At 42.5% G+C, this 27,404-nt stretch overlaps 1 protein-coding gene across 3 annotated transcripts in view; it reads right to left on the bottom strand.

The window, feature by feature from the left end:
• ppp2r2ba (protein phosphatase 2, regulatory subunit B, beta a) overlaps positions 1-27,404 on the bottom strand; it is a 45,787-nt gene that overhangs the window by 10,905 nt on the left and 7,478 nt on the right. The window contains exons 1-4 of one of the 3 annotated variants that reach the window (XM_022201740.2): positions 12,414-13,403; positions 4,844-4,941; positions 3,314-3,479; positions 2,241-2,353 (exon numbers count right to left, since the gene is read on the bottom strand). In XM_022201740.2, coding sequence (XP_022057432.1) covers positions 2,241-2,353; positions 3,314-3,479; positions 4,844-4,941; positions 12,414-12,483 — 447 coding nt within the window. In that variant the 5' untranslated portion in view covers positions 12,484-13,403. Of the gene's footprint in view, positions 1-2,240; positions 2,354-3,313; positions 3,480-4,843; positions 4,942-5,525; positions 5,643-12,413; positions 13,404-27,404 lie in introns of those variants that run through there. The other 2 variants (XM_022201741.2, XM_022201739.2) reach the window with 2 other exon arrangements.

The raw sequence follows: 27,404 nt of genomic DNA, 5'->3' as shown, positions 1-27,404 counted from the left end.
AATTAAGATGAGCTCACATACATACACACACATACATACATACAGTTTCACAGTGCGGCTAGGGCTTCAAAGACGCCCAGCACCAGTCTGCATGCAGCCCCCCCGTTGGCCAGATAAAACCCAGACAAAGAGAGAAGAGAGGGGAGGGAGCGACGAGAACAAATCGACTGCTTCTTCCCTTTTTCTCCCGTCCATTGCTGGCACTGACAGAAAGACATGGCAGCCCAGCAGGCTGCTGTATCTCCATGGGTGTCACTTCATTTCCATGTCTTTCACTAGCTGTCCAGAGAGATACAGACCATATTAACCCATAACCCCCAAACACTGACAGCTACACTGTTCAGCTTGCCCCTGCACCTTTACAATGATCCAAGAGATTGTCTTGGTCATTTCTGCTTTAAAAAAATACTTGAAACTGGATTTGATATTTTAAAACACAATCAGGTAAAATATAATATAACATATTTAATGTTTTAAGGAGACACTAATTGCTGATTCTCACATTGTAAGATTTTGTCACATTTCTTGGGGACTGTATTTGCACTAATGTCGCTGAGTTCCTCCCTCTGCTCCTTTGCTTTCTCTCCTTTCACAGCCTCTAAACAGGATTGCCACAGTCCCAGCCTGTCCTCCAGGTTGCTATGATCCCCTGGCCAGCCAGACAAAGAGGGACAGACACGCTGAACATAGCACTAATCTGCTATGGCAGACACCCACACAAACACACACACACTGTCCGATGCGTGCACCCTCCTTTGTGTGGAAATTAAATAGGTAGTGGGGTGATAAGAATGAGCGAGGGGGAGAGGATGATCCCGTCATGGTGTTCATCTCAGTGCACACATTGATCGCTCATTCTCACTTTTCTGCTGCCAGTCTAAGTTCAAGAGTGTCCAAAGATAGCGTGTTGGATGGGGTCAGACTCATTCATCAGCACTGGAATTGATCATATGATAGTCGGTGGCACTTAAATGAAAAAACAAAAAGAAAAAAAAACACCCAGACAGATACAGACATGCTGTACGTGATGCTAAGAAGTTTATACAGGATTAAAGGCTATCATAGCATGAAGGCTGAATGCTAAATTTTGATTTAATCAGCTTATCTGACCTCTTCTTATTTAGTCTCCAGGGTACTTGGTGTGCAGGCCTTCGCAGAAACACTAGGTCACTCGCTTGCTTTAGCACATATGGCTTTCAATTTATGTAATTTCATGTCTCTAAACTTAAAGAGTGACCTTTAAAGAGAACTCCAGCAGTTTTCCCCTTGTTTTGGGTTGAACTTCAGGCTAATGTTTTAACAGAAAAGCCTGTGGAGGGTTTAAAGAAGCAGGAAGCTACCTGGGGTTGAATGAAATATGCTTTTGAGTTGTATTTTTTTTTAAAAATTACATCATGATTTTCTTTGGCATTTTCACTTTTATGGGACAGTTGCTGGGTGAGAATCAGCTCCAAGGAATTTAAAACATATAATTAAGGCCTTCAGCTCAAAATAAATCAGAAATGTACATAAATGTTATATATAACTACCAGGGCTCTAAGAAGGATGTGGCTAGAAAATGCTTTTGCAACATTAATTTCTTGTCTATATTAGAAAAATATGTACTTTGCAGTATTTTTTTAGATTACTACTCTTATTAAAAACATGATACGTAAACTAACTAACCAATAGTTGCAAATTTATTCACTCTTATTAAGTGTTTATGGAAACAGTGTCAGTAATTTGTCATGTTTTACTTTTATAGTGGTATGTTATATTATATATTATTTTGAAATTGACTTTTCTTTGATGATAAAATTACCCTTAAATGATCCTAATGCATGGCTTAAAATGTTTAATTTTTGTTTTTATTGACAATTAACTGTTCTTTCATTGATTTCTCCCTATCAGAAACAGTCTGTAGTTTACTCTATTAAGAGCAGAATAAAAATTTCTGTCCTCGCTGACTGATACTACACTGTAGTTTTCACATGCATACAACGTGATGCATTGCATGCCATGGGCACAAATAAATAAATAATAAAGCATAAATTTCAGCAAACAAACAACCTGGACTCTTACAGCTTTTTTTCCCCACCTAAACTTCCCTGTCTTCTGACACCATAACATGTTATTTGCCCCTGAGCCAACCTGTAAAATTTTAACACACCAGCATGACAAATCATAGCACCATTCACCAGAATCCATGTGACATTTTGGGTGGTGTTGCTTGACTTCACAGTTTTGTGTTGACGTCCTACCCGTAGCGAGGTGATGGTCGACGGGTCCCGGATCCGTCCGTCCTCATCCTTCAGGTTGTAGCCCTCCGGACGCTTGTCCCTCTCACTGATCTTCCACAGCTTCACTGTCTTGTCTGGGATGGGGACAACACACACACATAGACACACACACACACACACACACACACACACACACACACACACACACACACACACACACACACACACACACACACACACACACACACACACACACACACACAGGCAGACATAAAGTACAGTTAGATCATGGCTCACTACAGTGAATCTCACATACAAGATGGATGCGGGGGGTTGGGTAGCCAATCTGGCATGTAGCTGGGCAGGAGCCAGCCAGGATGATGAATGGCGGCTCCTGTGCAGATTTTGATGTCACTGATATCAATCTACAAGTTCACTACATTTCCCTGCTGCTGTATATACGCTTCTCCCGAAAAAGCCATCTGGGCGCTTTTCAATCTCGCATCACATAGACACCAGTTACATCTCATTTTCTCGGTCCGCTGAAGTGGATGGCGGCAGCAGTCAGGTTGTTGCTGTTTTTCTTTTTTTTTTTTTTTTTTAATTTCCGCTGTGAATATTGGTGTCAGAGCAACGAGGCCATCGCCACAGGACCCTCCACCATCTGCTCCAGCCACCGCTAGCACTTCTGTAGCAGCCATGCATGAAGCCCACAATCTGCAAGACGTCTCTCTGCTGATGTGTGTGAGTTTGTTTCGGCTGTCGTGCGTATACGGTGTGTGATGGCACATGCTTTGATGTGTATGTGTGTGTGTCTCTGCTGCGGCAGCCATGCATGAAGTCCTTAATCTAAAACTCTTCTGCTGGTGGCACTTGCTCATCCAAGCAAAACACCAACACATTCACAGAAACAGTCAAAAAGACATTTTCACATGATATGAATCTCTGACCACTCTGCAAAGAGAGAAATTAATCTTACCTCTAGCTGACACTTTCACTGACTAACATCAACATAGTGCTCACATGTAGACAGAATACATTTGGTTCCTTTGACCTTTTGTACAGCTCTTTAAAGCCTTAATTCAGTGACTGACCGTTGGTGGAGAGCAGGAAGTATGCTGCATTCTGCTGTGGAAGCCATTTGATCTTGTTGATCTTCTCCTCAATCTCCAAACTCTTCAGGTAGTCAAACTCGGGTTCGTGGCTCTGGAATGTGCTGTAAACATTGTACTCCCCTCTGCGCTGGGGCTGGCTCTTACTCTGTGAAAGTAGCAGAAAAGAAAGTCAGAACTACATAGACATGATGGCTGGAATTTTTTTTTTAAAAATCTCAAAGTATTAAGCTACTGTCCTGCAGAATAGGTATAAAGGATTGAAGCATTTTAGAAAGAGCGAGCACATACATTCTATTGCCACTGAATTTCCCCTTAAGTAGATCAATAAAGCATTTTAGCCAAGTTCACGCCATTCTTATTTTTTTCATTTTTTGCACTTAAATTGATATTTTTCTAATAGAAATTACAACCAAATGCTGATGGGCATATAGTTAGTCAACATTATACTTGCTTATAGTATTACAACATCATATTTTCACTACACTGGCTAAAAGAATTTGCAACACTGATGTTATTGCAAAATGTATTTAAAAATGTAAATATTAATAAGAATGTTAACATAAAATATCAATATAATGTCAAATTCCTCTTCAGCTTCATGAATTGTGTATTCTGACTCTTTTTGGCAAATGAATTACACCTAAAATATGAGGAAGTGAAAAGAGAGACTGTAATGATATCTGTGCTGTATGTTGTTCCTAAGTTACAGTGCCAAGCAACATAGGAACTGCACTGGTTGACATTCCAATCAACATAGATCCTATTGGTTGATGCCAGAATGCATTATTTATATCCTAAAAAAATCCATAGTGGAAATGGAAAGAATACTGTAATTCTATTTCTTTATTGAACCCCACTTCTTAATTCATGTACAGTCACCTTGCACCCCTGTACATTCATGCCACTACAATATTTTATCTTTTATTCTTATTCTAGGATAGTCTCTCTTTAATGTAATTCTGTCTTATTTCAGCTACCATATGAGGGCTACTGCTATTGTACAGTTGTTGCTACCATTCTGTGACCAACTGCTCCATGCGCCTTTGAATTGCCCCCAGGTGACCAATAAAGTTTTTGGATTGAATTGAATTATTTATAATATTCCCACATGTGCATCATTAACATGGTATCAATATTTCATTCTTTAAATATCACATTTATCGTCAATAGCCGTATGAGGCACCACTCCCAACTGCTGAATGTCAGTGTGTTAGCACTGGTGCTACAGCCTAACTACAGACATGTCAGCAGCGTTTGAGCTATTTAGTACATTTATGCTCAACATTTAGCTGCTCCATATTGCAAAATATAAAAATCTGTGTCTCGTAAGTCAGCATGGCACATTTGTGGTTTAAAGACATTTACTCCTAAGTTTTCAGATGCCTCTCCTTTTCAAATACACCCCTTAGTCCATTAAAAACAAACAATACAACTATAACGTTTCAAGGCTGTCAAACCCTTTTAGCAGAAGGGCAGCATAATTAGTGTTGCATTCTTGGCATTTCCTACCTCCTGCTCCCTCTGGAAGACAACCACTCTGCCTCCTTTATCCCCGGTGGCCAACAGCTCCCCCGATGAGTTAAACTCCACCGTTGAGATAATGTCAGCTGCAACACAGGAAGCAGAGGAGAGAGGGGGAGAAGATGTCAGCGTGGACGTGAACAAACCTGTCAAAGTATCAGGCAGGCAAAAAAAAGAAAGCCTTTTCAGTGAGATCTGGTGGAGTGACTTCTAAAAAACACATCAGAGGACTGGAGGGGAATCTCGTGACAAGCCCACAGAGGGACTCTTCGGCTCAGACACCCCAGTTTGGTGAAATGTGGGTTAGGAGAAACCCACTGGATGAGTCACTGCATGATAATTCAGCCTCTCATCTGACTGAAGTGAGCCAATTTGTGTCATTTAATTGCACTCCTGCTTTTTTTAAGGACGCTGCCGACACACTAATAATGCCATTCATCTCTCTACTCCTGACTGAGACCTCGTGCTGCTCAGCGACTCTCCTGCTTCATCACAAACCACATTCATAAACCTTTCAACCATTTGCTTTTTGCTGCTTATATATCTGTGGGTGTGTAGCGTACTTTAAAAAAAAACATATGTGCAGAGCAACAGGATAATAATTACAAATAATAAGAGTGACACTGCATAGCTACAGTTTCACCCAAAAAAGGAAGTAACAGACACCTACCCTTAAGGTAGCTTTTCCTCTCCTCCTCAAAGACATACATCTGCCTGGATTTAGGAGAGGCTAATGGTGACTGTAATTATTATACAGCCCCAGGCTAAAAAAGGCATAGCATAATGCCTGTGTCGCACACACACAGACACACACCACAGCAGAGGCTAGCCCTTAGTTTAACAGCGACAATAATATTAGCCAGAGAGAGGGAGAAAGAGAGAGAAAGCTTGTTGTTTTGTACCCCCCACGCCCTCTGTGGACCTGCTACTGGCGGAGCTCTGAACACGAGAGGGGAATGTTGCTATGGAGACCGTTTCCATCTCTAGCGGCAGTCGGAGTATACGTGTGTGTGTGTGTGCCAATAGCTCTCAGACTTAGTTGCTGATGCTAGCTGTAATTCAGCAGACAGAGAGAGTGCTGCAATAGAGTGAAAACCTGCTACTGCATCTGGGGGAGTGAGTGCAGTTCGACGCAGCACGCAACTTCAGACAATGGAGTCCCTGTAGACGCGCTCACTTCTTCACATAATGCTGCTGAGCCTGGTGGAAGTGACTAAGCGTCACGTCTTCGTGCGCATACGTGAGTGTGTGTCCTCCCGTTGTTTCAATTAAGTGTTACACAGAAAGTCACATTCACAGATGAGACCAGTGGGATTCTTACAGTCGTGTTGATAATGACATGAGGTGGGGGGCAAAACTAATCATATTTGAATTAAAAAAAATAATAACCTTTCACAGATAGTCTGACCTAATTACAGCCTGGGAGAACCTCACTGACACACCATAGTGTTGAAACATTAAGATTTGAGTCTGTAGACCTCACACATGTACAGAAATGTGTAACACTTACACACACAATCATGTCTTCCCTAATGCCATCAGGCCGGAGCCACTGGTGTGAATCGGCTTAGTAGTCAGCATTCTTGAATCAAAGCCGTTTTCTCTCTTTTTTTGCCCTTCACACTCCGCTCTTTATCTTCTACCCTCCACTCCCTCTCTCCTCATCATCAACACATTAAGTCACTGTAATTGATGGATGCCATTTAACAAGTTTACACACGGATACATCCTTCAATCATCTCTGTGAATGATCAGCACTGCAGAGCCAGTGGAGCTGAAACTTCGCAGCAACGTGATGGAATGTCTCCCTAAATGAGTTTTTCCTCATGCAAATGAATTCAAACGAGACAAGGCAATCTATTCGGCTCTCACTGATGGAATTGTGTTAAAATGGCAGCAATTTCTTAAAATGAAATTTTCATTAAAATGAACACATTGATTAGCAGTGGGGGTCACAGGTGGGCCGGGTCTCACGAATGGTTTCTGCTTGCATCAGATGAGATTTTTATTATGTGATTATAAGCAAGGTGGACTTGAATTAGAAGCAGGCTAGAGATTTGTGTCTAAACAAATGCGTATTTAGGGACACACACTCTCTCTCTCTCTCACACACACACACACACACACACACACACACACACACACACACACACACACACACACACACACACACACACACACACACACACACACTTTCATCAGCAGACCATAACCAGATGAAGCCCATAAATCCTGTGGCCAGCCAGGTCTGACAAAGACAGGTCAGCGCTTCTTGATGCATCAGAGGGATGCTTGAGATAACACACATCCATCACCGGCAATAATGCAGACAAGCCTGTTTGCCTGCTGTGGCAATGTTTGTATGTACAACTAAATTAAAACAGGCTCGGCACAGCTCTTATCTGTTTCTATTCACCAATCTGATCCACAGTAACCCCTCACAGCATGATGCAATACTGTATAGAATTGCGAGTCAAACCAACTGGATGGAAACATAGATTGGCATTGATTCTGGAATGAAAACAATGCACGAGGAGGCAGAAACAGGAACACCAGGAGGGAAGAGCGGGATATGAATCGTATTTATAGATGCCAGGGCATGAAAGATCAGTCATAGCAGAAAGGACCACTAAAAGCTATGATAGTGAAGGGAGAAGTCTGGGGAGGGAAGGTTGCTGCCCCGAATAGCTCTGTAAAAGATCGTACAGCACGTCTCATCGGCGCAGACACGAGCAAAGACAAAATAGGTGGACCCTAGCTGACCTCTAGACAACACATAATCCTGTCAGGGGTAAAGATAAAAACAAAAAAACAACAGCAAAAACCAACTGTGACCTGATCTGGTGGCACTAGAAGGGTTGTGTAAGACACACAGACCCAAAAATGGCGTGCCAGCCTAGAAAGCTAGTTGCGTAAGGGCTGTAATTCCAGGTATAGGAGAGGGACGTGAGCAACATGGTGTCGTGCAGATGCTTTGTTAACGTTCGACGTAGAGAAGAGAGGATTACAGATCGCACTTGTGCTGAGCTGCCTGCGTCAAAGGATCAGGCCGGTGGATAATTCAAGTCCACACTATCTTTCCCCTGCCAATCTGAGCTCTCCTATGATAATCAACGAATTGTGTCAGCCTGGATTCATTTTCTTCCAGGAACAGTAACAGTTGCATGCAGCTATCACAATTTGTAGTACATAAAGACTCATTTTTGTGCTAAATAAGCAGCTGATAATGACTTCATTTCACACCAGCAACAATGGAGATCAATCAAAATTTTGAATGAACCCTCCTACCTACTGGCCTGGTACCCAGCCATATGATTAAGGGTTTATTAGGCTTTATTAGCGGCACACAAAGCAACAGAGCACAATGCAGCTCTCTTCATCTAAAGAACACAGCTCTTTGTAAGATCTGGAGTGAACAAGCTAATTAACCTGGTTTCTCCAGGATCAGCCCCTTGAGATTGAGACAGGGTGTGTGTATTGTGAGTGTGTGTGTTTTTCCTGCATATATATGTGTGTGTACTCTATTGTGCATGTATCTTTGTGTGTGTGTGTGATTTTTCTGTATCCCCACACTCCGAGGAGTTAAGGGTGAAATGGGCGAGACGTGTTACTGCTTCACTTCTCACACTTCATTAACACATCGCTGTGGCACACATCTGACTACAGACACAACACCGGACAAGCAGAAAGAGAGGGGAAAAGAATGAAATCAGCTCAGTTCAACTCCTGCTCGCACTGAGCTTGAATGCCAAGAGGAATCATTTGAAATGCTTGTTATTTGGTATTCTTTCAGAAATTGAAAATACGGCGAGGGGGGATGGTGGGGAAGCGAGGACGTGTGGAATTATAATCAGCACCACCGAAACAAAAAGCTGACATTCACTCTCTGTCTGTCTGTCTGTCTGTCTGTCTGTCTGTGATGCTTTGGTGCAAAACCCTTTCATCTTCCTGTTTTCAAGGCGAGGGTGAATCAAAGATTAGCTGCTGCACAGAATGAAATTCTGTTTTCGTGGTGACCTTATCACCGAAACATGAAGGAATTCCAGTGATGCTGCTTCCACGACAGGACACAGGTTTTAGCTATCAAAACTTACAAATGTGTCCCATTATAAAGTCCAGAGAGGTCAAACACTGCTTAGCCTTCGGGCTAGCTGTGCACCGAATGACTCACACACAGTACATCTATCAGAGCATTAACTCATCTGCTGACCAGGAAACCATATCACAGTTGTAAAATAGGATATTTTCTTGAAATCATCCTACAGTAGCAACACCACGGGTATTCTTTAATAAATTCTCATTAAATTTTCATGGTGCTGCAGACTTAATAAGAAGCTAATCAGGGGATGAAAGCAGCTGCTGAAAAAGGAGTGTGACTCGCCCCAACTTCACAGCTTGCCATTAAGCTCCCACCACCCCCACACCAGCCCCATACACATAATCTTTCTTGCGCTATGTGGCGAGGCGGGGCTCGGCGTTTTGAGTGTTTCATAGTGAATAATGGATGGGACCTGAGGGTATGGTGGGCTAAGTCTTTTTATGCCGGGGTCCTAAAGTGTGGCCCCAGGCCGTTTGCCTTGGCACAGGCAACCGTGCTCGGCTCTGCTCTCATCAGCAGCAGCAATAAAGGCTCTGAGCTCCCTGTTATGGGACTGCATCAGTATTCAGTGGGGCTCGAGAGGTCACGTCACACACAAGCTTGTAGTCAGACGAATGTATAACAGCAGAGCAGAGAGCAAGAGATAGCAGGTGAGGAAGGGGGAGAACGAGGAAGGGATTACATGTCCTACCAATAGATCTTTAGGTCATTGTTCCGGTGTCTAAATTGTAAAGGACCAAAAATCAATACCAAAGCAGACGTTAGGTTAGGTCCTGCCTCACAGCAAGTAACCCATTTACATTCTTAAAGCCAATGTGGTGCTATTTGACAATTTCATGCATTATCGGGAACATCCAAGGTGGAGCTTATGAAAATGAGGCTGTTGTTGGAGAAGCATAACTGTCCACTGACTCAACACACATATGCACAGCTACAGTCAGGCACAAATGATCCATTCTATCACCATTAGCAATGTGTCATCTGCATACGGCTGCTGCATGCAAATCAGGATTTAATGCAATTTTCCTCCTTGTACATGATAGTAATGTCTCTGGAATCTTTGCTGTAAGGTTGAGGGGACTTTGAAATCTCATACCTGGCTATGGATGACCAGCACCTACATTAGTGTGTGCACACAAAGTCATGTAACCACCCACAGACCCACTGAGGCGTGGGATTGGTGTAAGGCAAAGGTCAGCACCACTGACATCATTAAAATGTGACATCATTAAAGTGTCCTGCTGTTGTGGGCAAGCACGGCCTGAAGGGAAATCCGAACCAGCTCGCCACCACTCATCAATGTGTTTGTCTGAGCGGACTGGGCCCTGATGGAGCATGTGCACTTTGGGGAATTTACGAGGACGGGCGATACACCCCAACACCGGTCTGCGTGATCTTTGGCTGCAGACTGGCTTCATTGCACTTAGGAGACAAGGACTGACAGAGCAAAAGGACATATACACTTATTCATGATATATGAGGTGTGACGATCAGTCATAAATAACAGCAATAAAATACAACAAAAGTAGACATCTGAAAAGCACAGATGGGCCTCAGACTAGACAGTCCTTTTCGTTAAGGAGACACGTTTTACAATCTGGGTAACCCTCATCCTGCCCCAGTGAATGAGACGGTGAAAGAGTTAGACAGAGAAACAAGCAGAAGAAGATTCCCCTCCTGTTTTTCATCTCAGCGCACATATCAAACAAAGATATCCATCACACCCACTCCCACCCCCACTTCACTTCCTCTCGCTGTGAACCAGTGACTGTGTGTTTAGCAGTGACAGGGAATCATGTAAGTGCTGGAGCTGAGCAAATGATGGTGCTCTCCTGCATTCAAATGGAGAAAACACAACAACGAAAGGAAAGCAACAGAAAAGCATGTTTAGAATGAGATTTTTTGCCTTTTGGGCCTTGACTTTGTCTCTCCTCCAGCCTGCTGTGGCATCTGTAACCTGAGCTTGTTGCAAGAGCAAGAAGCTGTAGTGGCTTTGACCCACCCTCCAGCCACACATACCCTCCAAAAAACCTCTATTCCAGTCTGCTAGGCTATTCCGTAGATAAATTGCATGGCTATCTTTTTCATTTTACTATTACGTTGAGCTACAAATAAAGATATGCTTCACTTTTGTCTGATTGTGTTTCTTTCCAAACCTTATGGTAAGTGGGTGGTAAAAATGTGCCAAAATTCAGGCTTTCCCAGTGATGCAGAGACTATTTATACAACAGTGCTTCAAAATGAACAATAAACACCACTAACTGTAACTGTACTGATTAAGAAAAGGATGATAGATGTCCACCTACTTAGATTGTGAAAAGTTGTTGATCTGTGGTAAAAACAAAATGTTCTAATGTGTAAATTTCAACATTTAGAGGCAAAACACTGCATCTCACAATGCATGACGGTATACAGGCAAGTTTAATTTGTATACAAGAGTCTGTCTGGTTCCAACTGCTGCAATAAAAAAAGCTCCGAGTCCCTCAAGCTTTTTATTATCTCACTGATATCAGCACAGCAGCTAATGTCCATAAGCAATCAGCATAATTACTAAGTGGGGACCGAGGTGGTAATGAGATAAACAGTAGTTTCTACCTATAAATCAATGTTTTATGGTAATTAGAGATCTAAGGAGCTTGTGGCAGACAGGTGGAGCTAATTGGTATAACATAAGGGGAATTATGAAGCATCCTACAGCTAACAGGTTGCCAATCAAAAAGGCTGATGTGTGGTCAGCGAGGAGGAACCGTGCATGGAGCACAGAGGCGTTTATAGCTGCAGAAAAAAGCTATTGTTCAATGCTCGCTTATGAGCATGTACAGTAAAAATGAGTGTGTGTGTGTGTGAGAGAGAGAGAGAGAGAGAGAGAGAGAGAGAGAGAGAGAGAGAGAGAGAGAGATCCATATTTCATTGTGCTGCCTCCTAGAATTAGGCCACCTTCCCTGTCCCTGTCTCGTTCTCTCAACAAGTGAACACAGAATGAAGAAAATACATTTTTCCCCCCCCGTCATTTTTCAACTGCATCACAGACTCACTTACAGACTCGGCTGCACAAGAGGCTTTATTCCCCTGCTGGCTATAGTCCATACAGATTAAAGCTCTGATTCCCATGATCAGGATGGTCATTCTAAAATAGCAGGTATGACGGGAAGCCACCTCATCATGACCAGTAATAACCTACAAGCTGCAGCTTCACCAGAAATGACTAGAATGTTCCTTTATTATCCACATAGCAGCTTATAAGATGACTAAATGCGCTTTAAATTACCTTTATGGGCTCATTAAAAAGTCTAATTCATTTAAACTACATGATATATGCCGTGATGTTAGAATTAATAGTCACAGTGACTTATTTCTGTCTGTGATATGAGCATCCTTCTGGCTATAGCCGCAGGTAATTCGAAGAAATAGTCTTTTTTTTTTCTTTTTTTTCCCACCTAACGTCGCTGCTTTAAATACCTTCGGTTGCATAGTTGTGGTCGCGTAGGAAGCTGTTGTTGATTTTCCGGGTGTCACTCTCCTCCTCCATTGATAAATCGGCTGGTTCGGGATCCTGAAAGCGGCAGACCTGCTCCCATCCTGCCCGGTACCGTCAGCAGGCGGGCCGTGGGACCAGCGGGGGGCCTGTCATGTCTCCAGATCTCCGGTGTAATCAACACAAAAACGCGATCAAAAATACCTGTGATGACGGTGATGATGCACGGGCAGATCCTGTCCACACCTCATCTAACAAGCGACGCGATGCAGTGACACTGTCGATTAATACCCGAATTAATATTATTAGGTCCTCTGCTTCAAATAAGTCATGGATCTCCCCGAAAAAAGACGTCTTAAAACACCCAAAACCACCATAAAGAAGAGCTGCAGAGCTGGCCAAAAATGAATGGATGTCTTGTGAAAGGTTGCGGCAGCAGTAACGCACTCCGTAAATCTGTTCTGGAGGATTGGAGTTTAGGCAGGCGAGATTTTCCCCCTCCCAGTGCCAGCGGGGCGGGCGGGATTATGCGTCAACAAGCTCGCTCCGATCACCTCGGCATTTCCGTGTCAGCCTCTCCGGAGTTGCATCTTTCGCCTTTTTCTGTCTCCAAATCCTGCGGGGTCTCATTCATTCATTCATTCAGTCAGAGGAGCGGACCGGCGCCGAGCTCAGCTGACTCACTGTGCCGGATAGCGCAGAGCTGTACGGTGGATACCCACTGTGGTGCTGCTGCTGTTGCTGCTGCTGGGCCCCTCCCTGCTGTCTTGGCGGCTGGCTCTTTAAAAAATCAGCAAATGTGACGCTCAATCGAACCACCACCACCACCACAGAAAGACTTCAGAAATCTGCTCCCTCACTGCCCGATGACAACTAACCAGCTTCGTGCCTGTAAAGCCCAAAGCTGCCTTATGGCCTGGTAGCAGGTTGCCTCTTAAGCCTGGTAGATCCACCACCCCTCCATCCTGCTGCAGAAGCATCTATACATCACAGCAGACTGAGCAGAGAGGCTACTTTCTATGCTTTTCCTCTCTCTCTGCAGCTAAACCCATCTCAGCTGGGAGAGGACAACAGGGGCTTTATGAGATATATTATAAGGAGTGCATGACACTGCACATTTCTGCCTTGACGGAGGGCGTCAAGTTCAGATTCAGAGAAATCAGGACAGAGAGGGACACAAAGGGAGATAGAAAATGAGGGAGGGTTAAGTAGAGGCGAGTATGAAGAAGATGAAAATGACAAAAAAAACTAGACGCTGATTAATTAGATTAGTGAGGCTGCCGTCTGCGCCTCTTTCTGGTAAGATCTCATTTCCAGCCAGAGTTAATAACACCACACACAACTATGCCACTTCTGGACAAACCATAATCTTTGATGAGTGTGTGTGTGCTGCACCACTGTGCAGTGCACCTCTGCCCTTATCTACTCGCTTTACCCTAAATCTCTTTGGTTCCACAAAGGGACCGGGTATCTTCCCTGCTTGAGCCTCAACACACATAGCAGCAGCAATAAAGAGATTGTGGAGCCCCCTCTCCTAAATGCATTAGCTCTCTAATCCATGGGACCATTTGCACACCCAATCCTCTGCTCCTCTACTAATGGGGATCCGGCTGTGAGGAAGCTAGGGCAGCTCATTGCAAAGAAGCGGGGCCTTCCAACACATGCTATTTTACACCCCATCACCCTCCAACCTCCATCTCCATCGGAATACATTACGGAGCATTATCCATGCAGGAGGATAATGAAGGCTGCTGGAGCATCGGCCAGAGCCTTGCGATTCACGTTTCCATATTTACAGTCCTCTGCTCCTCTAATGAAATCTGCGGAGAAATGCTGCCATGCTTGACCCTCTTAGATCTAACTGAGTGGTCAACGGTGCTTCCCATCTCTATCAATATTTAAACAGGATCCGTGAGGACAAAAGAAACACGCAGCGTTTCTCTTCCACAAAGACTTTGGCTAAGTTACAGCTGAGCAGAGCGAAAGAAACTGAAATGGAATCAGTGAAACAATGGGTTTAGTAGGACGGAGCTGTATGGATGAGAGGTTTGGTTTTTGTCAGATTTTGTTGGGAGGTGAGGGGGTAAATTATGAGGCACATACATGAAGGGCGGGAGTGGCAGTTAAGGCACAGAGATATTTGACTGTATAATGAAGGAATAAGTGGATAATGCTGCTTGGAGCCAAAGCCTGGGATCAATGCCGCCTCTCTAGTATCATCCACCATCTCCCTCCCTGCTTCTGTCTCATTCCCTCTACGCATATGCCCCCCATTTCATTTTCAGTCTCCCATTTACCTCCTTGCAGTCTTCAAAATGTGATCTCACGTGACTCGCCGAGTGATCACAGGTCAATGCACTCGTACTCTCATTGCTTTTACTCACAAGACCTCGAGTTTCTGCAGCCTACGGCTCATTTACTGCTGCCCTCCTCCACTGAACCTACCACTTGTTCTCCTCTGCTAGCTCACTTCTCCCGCTCATTACACCCCATCTCCCACTCCACTGGGTAAGAGACCAGTGACGGCGCTTCTACAGCCCAGCTGCTACGTGTCAGACTTGCAAGAAATGCTCGGGGGGCCACCAGAATTGGAGAGCGTGTCCTCAATTCTCCTCGATCGTATGGACAAAGTGGGTTAAATTAGGCCCGAGCAGCACCAAACATAGGGACACAATCACATGGCAATGATATTTTAGTCATGGCCAATTGCTTTTCTTGATGTGTGGTAATTGCTTGACCTGGGGATGCCGGTGTAGGGCTACAGGCTGCAAAGACGCTGTCTGCATACCAAGCAACACATACATGCACACACACGTACACATACTTTCACATATAGATATTTCACTGCACAGCGGCTGTGAAGCACCAAATACTTGTATACGTTCCTTGCAATTACCTCATATCTCAAGGATACAGTCGATATTGTATTGATCACCGGATAATGTCTGGTTTAAACAGGCTAAGATATTGACTATTTTCATCCGGTTAATGCAACAAATATGAGGTTATAGTAAATAAATCCAAAATCTATTTAAGGCGCATATTGATAATCGGATTTTGAGATAAAAAGGTATAAATAATGAAACAATTAGAGCTGGAATTGTGGAATAATTACTATGAGATTTGACAGTTATTTGATTGTAAAATGTTTCCTTTGGAAACAGATTCTACTATCTTTGTTTAATAAATGGAAAATTAATAAAATAACAGGGACTGAGTAAATTAATGTATGAACTTGTATCAAACATGTGAGGTGTGCCACTCCGATCAGTCACCGGTAATGCAATGTGGGGTATTCCATATAAGTACATTTTATCGTGTTTGTGGGCGATATAGGGGAAATCTACGTAAACTGTAATAACAAGGTACAGTATATTATGTGCATGTGACGTTTTTGTGCTGTCTGTGCTGTGTACGGATAAATAAGAGAGTCAAATGTCTGTTTTGGCTCATCTGCTAAATGAAGTGCCTGATGAGTAACAGTGCATCATCACACTGATGCAGAAATATGAAAAGGAGACAAAGAGCCTCCAGTCACACTAGCAGCTCCGTGAGCAGGCACTTAGGCACAACGATGCTTCGAACTAAAACGCTATCATGTTCACAGTGATTATGCTTAACATGTTTATGCAGGTATTATGTGTTTTGACATTTTATTTTGGTGTGTTAAAGATTCCCTCCAGTAAAAAAACAAGCAAAAAAGGTAGCTTTTTACCTTGTTAACATGTCTATAGGGTGTTTTTATGTGTACTAGAAGACACATCATTAGTGAAATAAGCAGTCAACACCGTTACTAAGCATTTACAACTTTAAAGTACAGTGTCCCGATCCCAAAAATACAGATTCAGACTTCTCAGGTTTCATACATAACAAACCTGAGGAACCAGTCTTGCAAACTTGCAGAGCTTCTGTGTCATTATTATTTTCAGAATTAGAATCAAGGTATTGTGTAGCGTACAACGGCTTTACAGGGTTGAAGCAGAGTCATATGTGAGCTAGTGAGCTTGAAGTGCAGCGAATAGGAAGAGAGACAGGGACTTCACAGATCTGCACTTCAAAAAAAAGCATCAGTGAAGAGTTACATCCAAGCAAATTTAAGACACAAAGTGGAAATATGTAACTTTCATACACAGAGATGAGTTTTTTGGAGTTAAACCAACAACAGAGGAGGAACTTTAAAATGCTACCATTTGTTAGTTGATAGTACACAACATAAAGTACTGCAAAGACTGATGGGATTACGTTTGCAGGCTTTGTATGGTAAGTACTGAATGACATGAAATTTCAATTTGTTGATGCTAGATGAAAAGATGGAAGATCATAAAAGTTATTACAATCGATTCTGAAGGGAACACGAAAGTCTGTGCCAGAATTCATGAAAAGCCTTTAGTAGCTGCTGTGACATCTCACATGTCAAGTCATTGGGCCACAAAAAACAGCAAATATACATGGTGTGTCCTCAGTGACACTAAAAAATGTCCAAATCCATCAAGTAGATTTTGAAATATTTCACAGGACAAATCAAAATATCCTGTCTAAATGTCAGCGTATTACCAGGGTCAGTATGACTGATCCCCCCTGGGCACCATGATGGTGAACTGACAGACCAGTATTGACCAACATCACTATACCCCCGGCTAGCGTGGCTGGAAATCCAATATTACAATAATTGCTAATTGATTCACAGCATTACCCACAATGGTTTAATATAGCCACATAAATAAATGAATAACTGCCACAAGATCTCTGATGGGAGACAAATCTATAATGCCTCAATTTATACATTTATCACAAACAACTCTATGCCAGTGTACTGAAACTACGGAGTACTTTCACTTAAGAACACGGTGGATTCAGAAACAGTAAAAGCATAGCCATGAAAAGTTCATTATGTTGCTACCAAATGCAAAAATATCACAATTTGGGAATAATTTTATGCTTTCTGTGAAATAAAGTATTTAAATATAATGCATGGGTTTAAAGGTAGAGCAAAAATATACACACACAATCTAAAAAGGCATTTTCTTTCTCTTTGCTGTAGAAAGGTGAAGTGGCTATTTGGCATATATACAGCAAAGCCTATTTAGTAGCCTGATTGATTTGATATGACGGCCCTCAGTGAGACGAGCTGTATCATAGGGCACTGGCTGAGCTACAAAGTCATCATGTTGACTGCTTTTAGATTTTCTCCATGTTACCAAACAAATCAGGATGATAATCATGCAGTAGCATGAGATTCTCTCTTCAAACATTCATTGCCTTCCATTAGCCAAGCAACCCACCCTGGCATTAAGAGCAGCTCAACACATGGGGGTAATAGGATTGCCCTGGTAGTCCATCTGTCATGGGACTGAGCAGCAGCAAACCCCAGGGAAGCAGCACCCTGGCCTGGATACACCTTCTTAGTTTGCCCTTTCTGTGCTCTATTCTCCTCGAGATATTTATTCAGTATTAAAGCATAACCTCCGTGAAAGTAAAACACGGCTATTCAAGCATGTAAATGCCACTACTGTAGGAGTAAGTAAAATGCACACTCCACTGAGAGTGCACCGCTTTCTGGCGTTAAATATTATAAAATGCTGCTACTGCTGTTAATAGGGTACAGATGGAGATACATGGCAGTAGCTGGTGAATGAATGGAGTATGAGATAGGGTGGGGAGGGCTATGGAGAGAACAGAGGGCCTGGAAGAGGGAGAGAAAGATAAAAAGATGGATGTATAGTTTTGGTAGAGGGCATTAAATCAAGCCTAGAGGCTGTCCCTAAATCAGCAGGCTTTACTCTTGGTGTCATTCCAATTACATCAGGATGAGACTAATGCTCCATTGCTCCGAGACTTCGGACCAGCAGGATTGGATTTCTGTTTCCCCCTGACTCTCCTTTCCCCTCCCCCAACCTCCCCCCTTCTCTCAGCCTCCCTTGATAATAGATTAATTGAAAAGAATGCATGTACAATGATTAGCACAGGACGGTGCATTTTATATGAAAATTAATCAACACAACGGTTTGTTTGTTTGCAGCGCCACAGCTATTTCACGTGAAGACCTCGAGGACATACAGACGCACGCACGACCCCTACGGACGTCCATGTAAGCGGGTATCTTATCACAAACACACACATTAGTGAATGTTTCTCTCGCACTGCATGTTCAAGCAGTACAGCAACATACAAATTAGCCAAAAGGTGAACACGCATGCACACGTTGCAATTTGTTTTGAGTGTACAGTCTAGTCTTGCTGAGAGGAAATGATGCCACTTAACAGAAATCATTGCATTGTACCTCTCTGGTTGCTAGGAAACTGGCATTGAACTGGCATTGCAATGCAGCACAACAGCTGTCCATGTAATTGGACAATTAAGATCTTAAACTGTCATTATTTTGGTCATATTCATCTTAATGAAAGGCTGAAGCACGTCCCAACACATTTTCAACAGTTGGGTAATGGAACGAACATGGGGAGTTCATGTTCGGAGTAAGCTGGATTTCATTAGTGAAATGATCAGCGGTGCATTAAGGGAAAGGAACCAGGAGAACAGGAGAGCAAAGTACCGTTTGTGTTACCCGGAAGGCTTGGATGGACAATGTGTGGGTAGTTAAGTACGCTATATTATCCTACAGCACTTTCCTCTCCATGGACAGATGAAAGACTGGTCAGTAGAAAGTAGGTTAAGCAGGTTAGCGAGTGGCTACAAAGCCACCTCCCCATACATGACTGTGGATCCATACGCAGCTTAAGTTCAGCACCGTGGACAGCTCCACGCTGAGACAAACACAAATGGATTCCGAAAACAGTTCAGTGTGAAAATTCAGCAGAAAAAATGGAATTCATGCATGTTTTCTACTATTGTAGCACTTAGATTCCACATGAATGAGTCAGAGACAAAAGCCTTGCAGCTCGAGGTGAATCTGGAGCTGCCTGTTTCATATAATTATTAATATTCATGAGCAGTTACTTTCATTATTGATTAATCTGCACATTATTCCCAAATCAGTCAAATAATTGCCTGGCTTTCAATAAAAAAGGAAAAAAAAAAACATTTATCTTAATTTGCCAGAGAATAACATGGCATCGTCTGTTAGTGCTGTGATTCAGTTATTTATAGTTTACGATATAAAATAACAAAAAAACAACTAAATCACACATTTGAGAATCTGTAACCAGGAGATCAGTGACAGTTTGTTTTGTAAAACAATCAAGTTACCTGCCAATTAATCTTTTTTTGTTGTTTTCTCCAGGTAGTACCCTGTATGTGCTCTAATTACGACTGAACTCAAGTATCAAACAGCTGACACAGTGAATCACCCTTTTTGTACCCATCATTTGTAGGTAACCACTAGAATGGACGGCTTATGTCTATTCAACAACAGTTAATGTCGCTAATAAGAGCAGCAGCAGTGTGGAAAAAGCCTGACCCACATCTGAACAAGCTCCCTCCCCTTTTCTCCATGCAGCTTGCCAGAGAGGGTTCCCTGCAGCCATTCAGTCATGTTTCAACCAGCCCCATGTGACAACAGAACATGTTCTCCGAGCACCTCGGCTCAAGAGTCCCCACAGCACACACAAAAAAACCCCACACACATTTCTTTATTACAACAGTCCACACACGCACTCCGTCAACAACAAGACAAACACATGCGAGCGTGTCACACTTAGAGGCTGTAATCTCCAGGGAAAATCCCATTTGGCAGAGCAGCTGCCAGCGTGGATCACAGATCGACTGTAGTTGTGGTGCCCACAGGGTGGCAAGCTGTCTGTCCACACTTTCTATCTACAAGAGACACACAAACCCACCCATGCAAACACACACACACATACACACACACATGCAGACGAGCTTAAGGTGGATAAGCCACTACCACTGTGATGATAAATTCCTGCCATTTTGCCACTTTAACAGAAACGTGTCAATAAGCTCAACTAGCCAGTTTCTCACTTGGACGAGGCTTAATTTTTATTGGCTCAATTCATAAATCTGGTATGAGGGGGATCTCTGCAGCCTCAAGGATTTGCCATTTCTGATGTAACAGGGTGTGAGGAGAATTTCTGGCAAAAGTGGTGTATCCATCTGTCTGTTTATCATCCTGGCTGGCTGTCAAAAATGCTTTCTTCTGTTGATGTGAAATTAGACTCAGTTAATGAAACAAAAAACATCTTTACTATATATAACACAGTATGTAAAGCAATATCTATCTATCTATCTATCTTGTCCAGTATACACACATTCATATAGAAACGAAAGAGTGAGCCATGAAAGAGTGTCAGGAACAGAGCTCCAATACGAAAGGAAATAATCTTAGAGCACCACCATCTGGCAAAAGAAATATTACATGTTTCAACCTTAGCAATACATCACACACAGTTTTTCATTACACATGTATAAACCTTAATTTACCATTCCACTCACAATTACTAAATAGGGATTTAACAGGCTGTAAAACTTACAGTCTCAAAGTTTTGCTTTTGGATGCATGTATGTGTGTGTATGATCTGTCATAGATTACATTTAGACACAAAATTTTGCTACTTCTCACTTATTTTTCACACACATGCACACCCACGCATCTGCAGCTACATGAGGTTGGTTCCTGCCTTTGTTAGAATTAGATTAACATCAGATTCAGGGTCAGGCATGTATTGTTGGAGTACACCCAGGGGAATAAATCATTCAAAGCAAAGACAATGCAAAATAGAGCTCCAAATATAGTGGGATTTTGAAGCAGATACCATATAATTTGCAAGACAGACAGAGTGATAACAATGTATTGCATGACCAAATGAAAATATTTTTGGCAATGATCACTCATAACTGGTTATGACACAGTTTAGACAAAGTCTGTTAGTCCAGATCTTTAAACAATTTTCTTATCAACAGATGTCAGAATTTGGGGTTATTTAGGAAATAAAGCATAGTTTCAAATTATATGTATTTAAATAGTTTTTGATTGTTTTTCATGTCTACTGGCTGTGAGAGAATCTCTTACTGTATTCTGTCCTTCATCCTTAGGTGTGAATGAGCCATTGCGTGTCATCTGCCATTTTATGCTGTAAACTTCCTAAATAAACCACACACACACACACAAAATATATGTAGCAAGTCCAAGCTAATTAAGATGAGAGAGAAATGTGATAATAAACATCCTGCCTACAGAACAATTCCTTACATATCTATATGCATGTGTCTGGCCTCTATTATTGATTATACTTAAATGGAAGGTCCCAGAACAACCAAAGAAAATAAAGAAAACAATAAATGTGTGTGTGTAACCCAATCTTTATCAAGAATAAAGCGAGAAAAAGATGCAAGGAGGATGTTGCATATTACATCCCCATGTCAAGGATCTGTGCATGTGTCCTCGGTGAGCCCATAGATGTGCTCTCCCTGCATGTGATGTGACAGCATCGATATGGATCCATATTTTGTCCACCCCTGGCCCCAGAAACCAAGCAGAACTAATTACTTGGCACCACGGAGGCTGCGACCTGCCAGCTGAGGGCCTGCAGGAGAGCTCTGAGCTGAACAAGCGGCAGTAGGTGGAGATGTGGGAGCAGCACTGTGTGAGGTTGTACACTAGGACGCACAAGCACGCAGACACAAACCCGCCCACATGCACTTCTAAAAGGGAGGAGTGGTGCTAGAGGACGTCCATCTCCTCAGACAGATGAGGCAGTGAAGCAGCCAGGAGACTGAGCAGCGAGACGGGTAGTCGGGCTGGGAGTTGTGCTCTACAGACATGCTCCAGGGATCATAAAGTGAGCAAGCAGACACAGAGGATGCTTCTTCGTGAAGCAGCATTTCCACCACTCGAAGCCTCTCCCCATGCAAATCCTGCTCCTTGACCCTGACCGTGCTGCTTTCTGCTAAGAGATTTTCATCACGACTACAAATAAAGCACCTTTTCTAATCTGTTGCTTTTCATTCGGTGTTATCTGAATATAAAACAGCAACAGTCAGACTGAATTATGTCACACAGACACGCACTAATCTCACAGTGAATGGCTTAAGTTTGGGTAAACGGTAAACAGCTCCTCTGCCAGGACAGCTTGGCCTAGCTGCACATCGTCAATACTAATGACATCAAGACACAAAGTATCGCTATGGAAACCTGGAGGCCCTGGTCCTATCCCTCACCCCTCTGTACTACCGGAAGGCTGGAGAAAAAATCCCAACTGGGGTGGAGAAAGAGAGAGTGAAGGTAAGAAAATCGAAAACAGAGAGCCAAAGGAAGCAGGCAGTGAATGAGAGTCAAAAAGATGAAGATGGGGAAGAGAGGGGTGAGCCAAAATGTCAGAGAGAAGGGAAGAGAAAGAGAGTGAGTGGGTGGGTTGCAGGGGAGGGAGGGTGGTGTTTAGAGGCACTGGATGGTTGAAGCTGGTTGGGAGCCAGAGCCTTGGTATGAAAACAGGCAGAGCAGTGTGCCACAGCCAAGCCTGAGATTCAACTCTGCCGGAAAAGAGCTCCTTTTGCCCCCAAAAATCTGCACTCTCATCTCTCTCCCCTCCCCGTGCATCCATCACCCCATCCATCACCCACTCCATTCTACCGCCTGACCGCCTCTCTTATACTCAGCAACACTTTCAAACAGACCAGATGGGCTCAGTGAAATACACCCCGCTGTCTGCAGTCATCTACATCACTGTAACGCTACTGCTCTCCTGAGCCGCTTTATTTCCGAGTGCTGTTTTGCCAAAGCAGCTACAACAAAACCAGCTTAGCGCACCGTCACTCCAAGTAAGTCTGGTACGAAGCAACGTGTAGGTCATTACAAAGAAAAGGCCTCTCAGGATGGACAGTTTGAGCCATGTTGAGTCTTGGCCCTCAAAAATATTTACTGTAAGTCATTTCCGAGTGTAAAATTGGCTGCTGGTGGGAAACCTAATTAGGCCTCAGTATTGTACTTTGTCACGCACCAGGCCTCCAAACACATTTGTGCTAGGTGGGTCACAAAGCCATTTGGTCAGATCAATGTGAGCTAATCACTATGAGGTGAGGTTAAGAACAAAGTAGACAAAGCTCATTCTAACTGAATTGGTACAAATCTCCGCCTATTGACATGTTTTTAAAGTTAAAGTAAAATTGTGGCTGTGGGGTAGGAAAGAAGGGCAATTTATTTAAAGTTAATGAGAGTGACGAAAGAAGGACATTGATTGAAGCTAATGACAGGATAAATAAAATATCTGTGTCTGTGCCTTATTTGCTAAATCTACCACATATTATTTTATCTGTTTTGCACAGGGTCTGTCATTAAAATTCACATTTTTCCATGTTCTCTTTACTTTATGGACCACAATGTTTGAGAATAAATCCTTTTTTCCATATTTTTTGTGAAGTTTCTTAAAAACAGACATTATCAAAATGCAAAGGTCACGCAGAAGTTAAAATAGACTCTTCACACACAAATACTTACATTGTTGATCAGGCTGAGATTTATTATATGATTTATTTTGTTTGGCCTCACCTTGTCTTTCCTCTCAGAATCCTTGTCCTCTGACAGAAATCAGTTTGAGAGTCTCCGTCTCTCGCGTCTGCTTGTGAATATGTCGAGCAAATGAGATAGCAGGCACTGATCCCACACACTGTCATTCAGTCACGTCTGCATAATCCCAGAGTATGGTACTGGTGTCATGGTGTGGATTTAAAATCTGGTTAAAGGGGAACTTCGGTTTTTTTCAACCTGGGGTCTGTTTTCATATGTCATTTCATACATGTGAGTGATGGAGAAATGAATTTTCGACATAGCTCCAGTATTTAGCCAGGCAGGCAGCTTAGCAGCTCAGCTAGCAGCTCAGCTAGCGAAAAGTATGGGGCAACTTGCCCCCCCGCGATGTCGTGAGCTATCGCGCGATTTCGGAACGAGATTTGCTTTCTAGCGTCCTGAGATTTGGATACAGACCACAACAAATAGCGATCGCCAGGTAATGTGGAGGTTTTCGTTCACTTCTCATCTCTAGTATGTTGTGGGAGACTCGTTGAGACTATCTGAGCTGGTCAGTGTGGGGAAAAAAAGCACGTTAGGGCGGACTTTGACGCGGGGGGGCAACTTGCCCCATACGTTTCGCTAGCTGAGCTGCTAGCTGAGCTGCTAGCTGAGCTGCTAAGCTGCCTGCCTGGCTAAATACTGGAGCTATGTCGAAAATTCATTTCTCCATCACTCACATGTATGAAAAGACATATGAAAACAGACCCCAGGTTGAAAAAAAACGAAGTTCCCCTTTAAGCTTCAATTTCACTTGCTGTTGGGTTTAGTCACTAAAATGACCAGGTTAAGTTTAGGACAACGACATACCTTGGGTTAAAATGCAGTCTTTAACAGCGCGTTTGAAGCTTCTCCTTCATTTTCTGTGTTACCAGGATGACAAGTCCTCCTCCATCTAGCAGGTCAACAGGGTTGTTGCCACAACAATTCATCTTAATTTAACTACGGGAAATACTCACAGCTTTCTGAAAAGCACAGCAGAAAGACAGCAGACACAACACAGTGATGAACTAATGTAATAACATCGTATTTCTTTATTCTATTGCTTGTCTTGCTAAGTGCCGCAGTCAACTAGTACAATATCGTTCAGTTCATCATTTATACCTTCACAGTTAATACTGAATATTTGCAGGCCACATATTTATGCTTTCTGTTTTCATATCCAGAGCAAGAATTGCCCTGAATTACCTCAGCAAAGTTCTAAATGAACAAATCTGTAAAATTATGCTGGAAGCATGAGTCTGAATTCAAAATATTATACATATATAGGTTTTTCATATTCTATGTATTCAGTTCTTGTATAAAATATTTAGTTTCCTTAAAAAATAAGCTAAACAGGAGCAGTATGCAGTAATTGACTCATATAAGGCTGGAAAAGTAAACTATTAAAATAAATCCTTTGTCCATACACAGCTAGTTTCCAGACAAGGATTAATTTGTGTCTTGCACTAAAGATCTCCACTGAATAAAGTTGTAAATCTGTTTCAGTAGCTCTTTAAAAAGGCAGATGATGTCAACACTACATAACAGTAGTATACTACAAAGACAAAACTTTTTTTAAATATGTCAAACCGATAAAACAACGTCATGCTAATCTACAGGTATGCTTTGAGCTAAATGCTAAATCACCATGTTGCGTTTTCATGATGACAATACAAACATGCTATTATTTAGCATTCACAATGTTTATTATGTGCATTAGTTTAGCACTGAAGTTGTGGGTATTTGGAGAAAAGACAGAAATTTAGCTTATTTCTATCTCATGAATGACATCTTAATGTGACTGGAACTGACCTAGACATGGCAGACATGGCAAATGCCACCTAACTGGACATGGTGCGTGTCAAAATGCAACCTAAGATTTGAATTTAAGCACAATCTTAACAATTCATGATGACAGAGTCACACAAATGTATTAGAAATTCTGCTGATGCTGAAGGTCACTTACAGGTAAGCTCTTTGGTTGGGACTAGATCCTGAATCTTACAAGTCTATAGCCTTAAATGGGCTTCGCTGATGACTAATAAGGTTCACACAGGGGAACCCAAGCTTCCTTTTCTGCATAACTACAGCTATAAATAAGGTGTGTTTAGCTGTGTGAATCAGTATCAATTTGAAGCAAATACATGCCGCTTCTCTCAAATTGTGAATAGCAGAAGTGAACCAGACATACATTAAAATGTAAAAGATTCAGGCAGGCAGAGAGCTGGTTTGCTGATTTATGACTCATCATGTGACATCATGTGGCATCCATCCATACTGAGAGTTTTGTACTTGGTGTGTGTGTGTGTGTAGGGCTGTGGGGTGGCAAAGCAACTGAAAAGAGACATTAGAGGGGAGATAGTCTGGTACTTCATGTACTGCTGCTGTCTGTTGCCTCATTCAGTGGCATTAGGCTACATTATTTATCCAGTGCCATGACTTATGTGTAGAACACCATTCAGACAGAACAATAAAAGCCTTCAGTACAGCATAGCATGAGGAGTGATGTAGCATCTCTCTCTCAGACACAATACTATACTCTGTCCATGGTTCTGACACGTAGAAAACACCACTAACACCTCTTGAACAGTTTTCTGTCTACAGCCACCTCTTCTCTGGACTATGTTTTGGTTTGATCTCTGCTTCATATTGATTGTTATTTTGTAAACACAATACTGTAATGACTCTGCAACAAAGGATGGCTATTTTCAGAGGGATATTGAAAAACTATGCAGGGAAACTATAAAAGGGCACCAAAACTGAGATCTAATTGGATCACAGCCATTGCTCTTGTGGGTTTGGTATTGGGTTTCTACAGGCAGACGATATAAACACCAAGTTGTACCTCAGACCTAAAAACTATTGACCCACTATCCTGAGAGGACATGACTTTGTTCTCTTTCTCCGTTGTTTTCCTGGAGTGCTTTCTTTCAGTATAGAATGTATGTAACTATAAATGTGTGCATAAACCCGGGGCAGTGGAGCTTGTAAAGATCAGAAAAAGAACCCACATCTAAGGCCTCAAGGTCTTCCTATCTCCAGTACCAGTAACCACAGTTCTCACAGTGTTTCGCATTCATTTTCACACTCATAAAGCATTGTGGGAGTATTTCCTCAATGCACAATTCTCTCTTTAGCATTTACTTCCTGGAATATGGATATATGCTCTAGAGCAGTGATTTCAAACCTTTATTGTCTGATGTATTCCTGCAGACCTTTTCAATCGGGCCTAATACCCGTTAAACGACACCACCTGCCATGCACCAGATGTCTCAGTTTCAATTGACTTTAACTGCTGTGTTATTTAAACCTGCATAAACATAGTCTTTGGCTGCTTGAAGGCTGTGAAAACTGTGAAACACTAAAGATTTGAGAATATTCTGAGTATTTTAGCTCACATTTTGGACTTATTCCTAAGAGAAATACTTGATTCTTTTGACGCTATAAATGCTCCACTACATTTACCAGCTCGTCGCCAACTTCATCTTCCATTTGCTGCAGAGCGTGTAATATCATT

This window comes from Acanthochromis polyacanthus, chromosome 10, assembly GCF_021347895.1.
Source record: "Acanthochromis polyacanthus isolate Apoly-LR-REF ecotype Palm Island chromosome 10, KAUST_Apoly_ChrSc, whole genome shotgun sequence".
NCBI classification, from domain to species: domain Eukaryota; kingdom Metazoa; phylum Chordata; class Actinopteri; family Pomacentridae; genus Acanthochromis; species Acanthochromis polyacanthus.
Note: the sequence above shows the minus strand (reverse complement) of the source record. Positions and strands in the feature narration are given on the sequence as shown.